General features: G+C 33.8%; 1 protein-coding gene across 1 annotated transcript in view; it reads right to left on the reverse strand.

The window, feature by feature from the left end:
* The window catches only part of LOC134712862 (uncharacterized), a 30,668-nt gene extending 22,423 nt beyond the window's left edge, over positions 1–8,245 (reverse strand). The window contains exons 1-2 of the mRNA XM_063574830.1: positions 8,091–8,245; positions 2,797–2,953 (exon numbers count right to left, since the gene is read on the reverse strand). Coding sequence (XP_063430900.1) covers positions 2,797–2,953; positions 8,091–8,129 — 196 coding nt within the window. The 5' untranslated portion in view covers positions 8,130–8,245. The remainder of the gene's footprint in view (positions 1–2,796; positions 2,954–8,090) is intronic.
* Positions 8,246–9,237: the final 992 nt, after the last annotated feature.

Genomic DNA, 9,237 nt, shown 5'->3' on the forward strand with positions numbered 1-9,237 from the left:
TAAATAGAAATGACGCCTTCTGCGCAGATGTAAGGTTCGACGGACAGGCACTTACTGTTTTTACATCTGCATCCGTGGATGAAGTTCGGAAGATAATTTCAAAGGCTCCGTCGAAATCGTGCGAACTCGACCCGTTGCCAACTTCGTTACTAAAACCGTGTGTGGACAACTTAGCACCAATCATAACGAAAATAGTTAACAAGTCATTACAAGAGTCGTATGTTCCAAAAACATTTAAGGAAGCAGTTGTACGACCCTTACTGAAGAAACCGGGACTAGACAAAGAAGTTTTGAAGAACTATCGTCCAATTTCTAATCTTCCATTTATATCGAAGGTCCTTGAGAAGGTTGTAGAATGTCGACTAGAGAACCATCTTCAATCGAACGATCTTTTTGATAGTGTTCAATCTGCTTACCGAGCTTACCATTCCACCGAGACGGCATTGCTACGGGTTCATCACGACGTAGCTGTTGCACTTGATAACAACTGTTGTGTAGTTTTATTAATGCTAGACCTGTCGGCAGCGTTCGATGTCCTCGACCATTCCATTTTACGACAGCGACTTGAATACTCATTCGGAATATCTGGAGCCGCGCTAAATTGGTTGTTATCATATCTTACTGATAGAACTCAACGTATCGCAATCGGCTCTGTTCAGTCGGACGATGTTCATCTCAAGTATGGTGTTCCTCAAGGATCCGTTCTCGGACCGAAACTTTACTGCATCTTTTCGAAACCCATAGGTGAAATATGTAAACGTCATAATATGTGTTACCACTGCTATGCGGATGATACTCAAGTTTATCTCGTTATTAAACCCCTTGACAATTGGAACAATATATCTGCTCGACTTGAAACCTGTATGGCGGACATAAGCTCTTGGATGTGTTCAAATAAGCTAAAATTGAATGAAGATAAAACTGAGCTGATAATTTTCTCACCGAAACACCGATTAAAAGAGTTTTCAGACTGCCATCTTACTTTTGGTAAAAACATCGTTAGCAATTCAGCATGCGTCAAGAACCTTGGTGTTTACTTTGACAAAACATTGGCGATGGACAAACAGATCAGTGCAACCTCAAAATCTTGTTTCTATCAGATCAGAAATATCGGTCGGATTCGTCCATTCATTACAGAGAATGCAGCAAAGACACTTGTTTGCTCTTTAGTAACGTCTCGATTGGACTATGGAAATGCGTTATTATATGGACTTCCCGCAAATGCAATCCAACGATTACAGCGTGTCCAAAACACTGCCGCAAAATTAATAACAAGAAAGAAGAAAAACGAACACGTAAGTCCAATTTTAAAATCTCTTCATTGGCTGCCGGTAGCATATCGATGCAAATACAAAGTGTTGCTTTATGTGTTTAAAGCTCTGAAACAAGAAGCACCCGTGTACCTTCAAGATCTAGTTATCATTTACAAGCCAACAAGAACTCTTCGGTCAGAAAACAACATGATTTTAGTCAAACCAATAGTAAGAACAAAAACATACGGAGAGAGACGGTTTGATAGAGCGGCCGCCGTTTTATGGAATGACTTGCCGAAAGAATTGCGAAACACTGAATCTGTGAATGCTTTCAAGAAAAACATAAAAACTTATTTATTCAGACAGGCTTTTCCACATAATTAATACTCGGACAGTTGTAGACTTTTATTTGATCTCAGATTATATTTTTATGTATCATATTAACTTTTTATTGCATTTTTATTACCTTTACATTTTTTAATTTTTTTATTTTTTAAGATATTTCTCATACCTACGTATTTTTCCTTTTTATTTCCTTTACTCTTTTTATTTTTAGACATAAAGCTATTTGTCTTTTTTTTTTTTAAACTGAAGCACTCCTGTTGATTTGCTTTTAATACTTTTTTTTTCAAAATTAGCTTTCATTTTTTTTTAAATCGTTTTTGATGAATAAGTTTTAATTTTCATATATTTAGTCGTATATTTTTATTTTTTATGGTTTCTATTTGTATTTGATTTTTAAATATGTTTATATGTACTTGTTTCATTGTTTTTATGCATTGTAAAGCGCTTAGAGTAAATGTTTATTTAGATAAGCGCTATATAAGCACTGTAAATAATAATAATAATAATAATAATTCTTGTTATTTCACAAAGGGCGTATGAAATTCCACTTTTTTTTATCGGAATTTTTTTTTTTTTTATTTTGATATCACTTTTCGCCTTGCTTTGTCCATGTTATATTAACTCTGGTCCTCTTTGTTTTCTGTTGTGTTCAATTTAATTTACTTGATTGTATGTTCTTGTCTTTTATTATACTTGTTCTGGTTTTTATTGCATGTTCTTTAAAGCATCTTTTTTTATTCTAGTATTTTTTAAACCCTGAATGATTTTTGCCACTTACGAATATTTACACGAATATGTACACGACTGCACGACTGTGTTATCTATTTACCGACTGCATGTATAATTGTTTTACCAAAATAAGTTTCTGTTTACCGACTGTGTTACCCATTCACACGACCGTAACTATTATCTATTCACACGACTGTGTTATCTACTAATATTAACACAACTGTGTTATCTATTCACACTAGTGTGTTATCTATTCACACGACTGTTTTATCTATTCACACGACTTTTTAATTGTGTTTATGGTCATGGAAGTAAATATTTCCATGACCCCTAAACACTACCAAAAGGAATGAACAGGTGTTTTTTTTTCGTAAACCAACTTTTAAACCTTATGATGATATGTTTGTTTGTTACACATTTTGAAAACGGCGTTGTATGTATTAATTCTTGTTGTAGATTATGAGTTTACCTTCAATACCGCCCATTGCTCTAACGATGATTTGGTCCATGCTTAGTCCTGTTTGAGCTTCTGGACTGTTTATATCTGTAGGTCTGACACCAGTTATATTGGCTTTCCTTAATTCTGCCATTGACTGCCCTTTACAGGAATTCCAAAAGACAGATACCTAGATCAAACATTATAGCATTTTTACAGTTTTTGATAATCGAAATTGTGTTTATATAAAAAAAAAAAAAGAAGATGTGGTTTGATTGCCAATGAGACAACTATCCACAAAAGACCAAAAAGACACAAACATTAACAACTATAGGTCACCGTACGGCCTTCGACAATGAGCAAAGCCCATACCGCATAATCAGCTATAAAAGGCCCCGATAAGACAATGTTAAACAATTCAAACGAGAAAACTAACGGCCTTATTTATGTAAAAAAAAATGAACGAAAAACAAATATGTAACACATAAACAAACGACAACCACTGAATTCGTTTTTGATCTTTAAGAGTATTTTAAGTGTTTTAAATTTTCTCAAAGTTCTCTAAGAAGGGTAGACTAATTCCTGAATATGCTTCACACACATACCGGAAATATTCTTTTAGGAATACATCTCCAATTATTCCAAGTATTCTTATTTATTCATAAAAAATACATAATTTCTCTCTAAGGTATGATCTTGAAATCAATTCTTTTAAAGATTATATATACATTTGTACAATGAATATAAGTGTCAATACAATTAGCATTGTGGTTATTTCCGTTGAGCAAGACGTCATATTCTCAATTATTTACTACACTTGATGATTGTTTCCACCTTTATTGTTGGAATTGACTGACATGAACTATTAAAAGAATTATATAAGTATAACCATAAACGTCAGAATCCAATAAAGATATAAATGTGAAGATATATATGTAGGCATAAGCATATATTGAAGGACTCAATGTTTTAGTAGACATTCAGAGATGAAATTATGTCAGAAAATTTTAATTTCTAAATTCAGAGATCTGAATATTCTTAGTTTTGATTCGATGTTATACCGCAATTACTGCCCACTGCACCACACAGGGAAACGTGCGTGTAGGCGAACGAATATATGATTTGCACCGTTGTTTTATTGTATTTGCTAAACATGATCAGGGGCGGATCCAGCCATTTTAAAAAGGGGGCTTCCCAACACAGAGTAAAGAGGGGGGTTCCAACTTAAATCTCCCATTCAAATTGTTTTAATTTGATTTAAACATATTTATTTATAGATGATTGGGAAACAAGTTTTGCAACTTATATTTATCCCTTTCCACTTTGCAGGTGCGAGTGCTGCCTTGTAGCGGCATTAGCCTACTATTTTTCGAAATCTACAAGGGTATCTTTAACGTGCAAGAGATATGGCTCTCTCTTAACACGGGTCAGCCATTTATCGTCCCCTTCCGACGGACTACCATCGTTTCCTTAAGACCATACTCGCAAATGGTGTCAAAGGAGAGCCGAAAATTGAGTTCCTGAAATGTTCATCCCGAACGGGAATCGAACCATGAACCTATGTGTTAGTAGTCCGATGCACTAACCACTACACCACGGCTCTCATTCAAATCGGTATTAATCGTCAAAAAAACAAGGGGTGTTCCAACCCCGAACCCCCCCCCCCCCCCCTGTTTCGCCACTGATCATAGTTTTAGAATATAATATAATACAAATCAATATAAATTGTATGTTTTAGGGGCTTATCAATTTTTACCTTGGAGGGGGGCTGGTCATTTTGAAATCAAACATATACAATTTCTTACCCCCCCCCCCCCCCCCCCCCCCCCCGCCCCATAATATCTCACTATTTTTATTTGATACCCCCAGTAAAAATATTTAAAATAAATGTATTTTCTATCATGTTCCAGAATGAACTCATCTCTTAAATGCCTCTGCTGGTGGACGTTTCGTCCCCGAGGGTATCACCAGCCCAGTAGTCAGCACTTCGATGTTGACATGAATATCAATTATGTGGTCATTTTTATAAATTTCCTGTTTACAAAACTTTGATTTTTTTTCGAAAAACTAAGGATTTTCTTAGTCGTATTTGGCACAACTTTTTGGAATTTTGATTCCTCAATGCTCTTCAACTTTGTATTTGTTTGATTTATTACTATTTTGATATGAGCGTCACTAATGAGTCTTATGTAGACGAAACACGCGTCTGTCGTACTTAATTATAATCCTGGTACCTTTGATAACAATTAAATTGGTGGATTAAGTTCGATTCAATCAATTCTAGTGATTCACAGTCTATAACCTTACAGGGTGCTACTACTACGGGGATGTTTAACGACTACGACTACCTCTTTATTTTACAGGACGTTTCTGTACTAATAACAAAAGGGTTTGTATTAATTCACTAGGAACACTAGCTAGAAGTATGACTTGGATACGGAAACTTTTATTAAAAAATGTTACACTATTGGTGGCATGAAATTTCCTATGAATTTAAAACGATATGCATAGGGATAGCATGTGTCTCTAGTATAAAATTCTAGGAATTAAAAAGTGTACATAACAGGCCATATTTGAACTTGGAATTATTTTTAATTATGGAATTTGCTTGATTTCTTTGATTTTTTTTAATAAATTCCATGATTATTCTGTACTGAATTGTTCTGTGCTGCGCACAACACTATCTAACCAAAATACATTGTATGGAAAGTGTTATTAATCACTCAAAAGGTTATTATACCAAATAAACATGAAATTTATTATAAATTTTAAACACAAGAAATCATGCAAATTCCATAATTAAAAATAGTTCCAAGTTCAAATAATAGACTGTTACATATAGATTCAAAATGAAACACCAGTTTGATGTTTAGAAATTCAAAACTTATTTTCTCCGTTATCTTACAACCATATACATGGCGATATAATACAACTTTTGCACAGTAGACAAATTAACAAGACAGGTGCTTACAATAATATTCATAGAAACACAAACACTTAGAGCCTCTATAACCAACTTGTAATTTAGAATAAGTGTTTCAATCATAACTTTAATTGGATTAATTGGATGGTTTGTACAGCCTTGTCGCACATTTCTCTCTATATATACATATACTTTTTATGTTCTTATGTTATTTGGCGGATTTCAATTATTTAAAAAAGATGATAATTATTAAGGGGATTGGTTTTGTTAACAACTGTGTAACCTGTGGGTACAAAACTTGTAAATTTAGTATTTGATCAATGTTGTCTGTATGATGTATTTGTTTCGGAAAGACTTATCGGTTGTTTTTTTATATTTGATATTTCAAATAATCCTTAAATGAAGAGCCCCTGCATAATTTGCATATATTTGACTAAATGCCATTTATAACTACGTACTGTATTTACAACGATCTACAACCAAAGTCATGTAAGTTTGCTTTTTGATATCCTTCATGTTTAGAAAGGCTTACTAAATCAGAACATGAACCTGACAGTAAACCGAAACATACATGTACCGTTAGTTTTCCCGTTTGAATGGTTTTACACTAGTAATTTTGGGTCCCTTTATAGCTTGTTGTTCGGTGTGAGCCAAAGCTCCGTGTTGAAGGCCGTACATTGACCTATAATGGTTTACTTTTTAAATTGTTATTTGGATGGAGAGTTGTCTCATTGACACTCACAACATATCTTCCTATATAAAAAATTACTAGTGTAAAACCATTCAAACGGGAAAACCACTGGTCTATCTATATAAAACAAGAGGCTCCCAAGAGCCTGAATCGCTCACCTGAATTTTTTTGGTTAAATCTCTCATCAATGATTATTTTGGCTTTTCAATTTATTTAAATGTTCTTTGAATCGTCCTATTTTCTTCAAAAGCAAAAAAAAATAATTTTCTCCTATGTTCTATTTTAGCCATATGAGCATGTTTCTTGACATACAAGGAAATGAAATATAAAATTTATACTAGATACTCTAAAACTCATTTAGCCTAAGTTTGGCTGAAATTGATACAGCAGTTTCAAAGGAGAAGATTTTTTAAAGTAAGTCAACATGATGAACAAATTGTGAAAAAATGTTTATAAAGGGCAATAACTCCTTAAGGGGTCAATTGACAATTTGGGTCAAATTGACTTATTTGTAGATCTTACTTTGCTTAACATTTTTGCTATTAACAGCTTATCTGTATCTATAATAGTATTCAAGGTAATAACCAAAAACTGCAAAATTTCTTTAAAATCATCAATTCAGGGGCATTATACCTGAAAAACCAGTTACCCAATTCGGCTGAAAATTACAGGACAGGTAGATCTTGACCTAATGAATACTTTAACATCTTGTCTTATTTGCTCTAAATGCCGGAGTTTTTGAGATATAAGCCAAAAACTGCATTTTACCCTGTGATCTATTTTTAGCCATAACGGCCATGTTTTTTGACGAAATAAAAAATAAAGCACAAACTTTATTTTATACACCCTACAGATCATTCAGTTGAAGTTTGGTTGAATTTAGTTGAGTAGTTTTAGAGGAGAAGATTTTTTAAAGTTAGCAAATATGATGAACAAATTGTGAAAAATTGTCATTTAAGGACAATAACCCCTTAAGGGGTCAATTGACAATTTTGGTCATATTAACTTATTTGTAGATCTTACTTTGCTGATCATTTTTGCTGTTTACAGTATATCTTTATCTATAATAATAATCAAGATAATGACAAAAAACTGCAAAATTTCCTTGAAATTACCAATTAAGTGGCAGCAACCCAACAATGGTTGGTTTGATTCATCTGAAAATTTCAGGGCTGATAGATCTTGACCTAATGAACATTTTTACCCCATGTCAGATTTGCTCTACGTGCTTTCGTTTTTGAGATATAAGCCAAAAACTGAATTTGACCCCTATGTTCTATTTTAAGTAACGGCGGCCATGTTTTTTGACGGATCAAAAATCGAAGCGCACATTTTGTGCAGGATATACTAAGGAACAGTCATGATAAGTTTCATTCAAATCCATTCAGTAGTTTCAGAGAAGAAGATGTTTGAAAAATTGTTAACGACGACAGACGACGACGACGTCGACGACGACGACGGACGCCAAGTGATGAGAAAAGCTCACATGGCCTTTTAGGCCAGGTGAGCTAAAAACGAAAAACGAGAAACACGCATAAATTACATAAACAAACGACAACTACTGTACATCAGATTCCGTATCTATATATATAAGAATAAGATCCGTAAGAGTTTATTGAAATAGGAGACAAGGATAAGTCATTCTCAAGTTTTGAATTTAAATGTTCAGTTACGACTATTTTTTCTAAACATAACCGATGTATCTATACTTACTGTCAATAGCGAAAACAAGGAAACTACTAAATCCTTCATCCTACTGGTAGAACTATAGCACTTTAGTATCCAGACTGGACTTTATTATGGATATATTATGGTAGGTGGAGTGACTGACATCTTTTCTACCGGAAACAATGCTTATAAGTGTCACAAGTATCTCGGATGTAGTTAAGTTCAAGTCTTTTATAGTTAGTTAAATAAAATGATACTTTGTGAGGCATGCCCTATTCGAAAATTAAAAAATCGATTTGGTGTACAATTGATATATAAGAGTTTCGTTTTGATAGAACTTTGAACGCTTTGTCACTGCACTTCCGATAATCACGAGGACACTCGTGCAACAGACAAAGTGTTATGAAACCACTAAGTACAGTCAAAATGTTTCATTTTAGAATAATAATTTAAAACCCATAAAAAAAACTCAAATCTATGTACGTGTAGTCTCTGTATGTGCTCCGTGAAGCCTTCAATAAATTTATATAGATGGCGATGCTCAAAAGGAGACAACTATGTTGTATTCCAGTCGATGATAGTGTACGGTGTATAGCAACACTTGTAGACGTCCAAGAAGGCACTTGTCTTGTGACATGTCTATGGGTGGCAGTTTCTTGATCAGATGGATGATCTATCAGTAATAATATACTATAATATGTTTGCTGCTGCTCCACCATATCGTGCTTTGTAGAACATGGTTAATATTAATCTACTAAAGGAGGCAGCTATCATGGCTTTGTTGTATTCCAGTCGATGATAGTGTACGGTATATAGCAACACTTGTAGACATCCATTAAGCCAAGGTACTGGTCTTGTAAATGTATATGGATGGTAGTTTCTTGATCAGATGTATGATCTATCAGTAATTGTTTACTATGGTATGTTTACTGTTGCTTCATCATTGGATGCTTTGTCAAACATGGTTAATCTACTTGTTTTACGCCTTAATTCTAGAGTCTGCTTCGGTTTGCATGATGTTAGCTAATAGTCTATGCGTTTGATTTAAAATATGTGTGATCTTGGAATGATTCAGAACTTACGGTCTTACAGTTTTGAAATTAAGGGTGTATCTAGGTGAAGTTTTAATAAAAATCTATTAAAACTTGAAATTGATACTATTAGTCAGAAGAGAATGATTAATTACGGAACA

This window comes from Mytilus trossulus, chromosome 3, assembly GCF_036588685.1.
Source record: "Mytilus trossulus isolate FHL-02 chromosome 3, PNRI_Mtr1.1.1.hap1, whole genome shotgun sequence".
In the NCBI taxonomy this organism is placed as follows: domain Eukaryota; kingdom Metazoa; phylum Mollusca; class Bivalvia; order Mytilida; family Mytilidae; genus Mytilus; species Mytilus trossulus.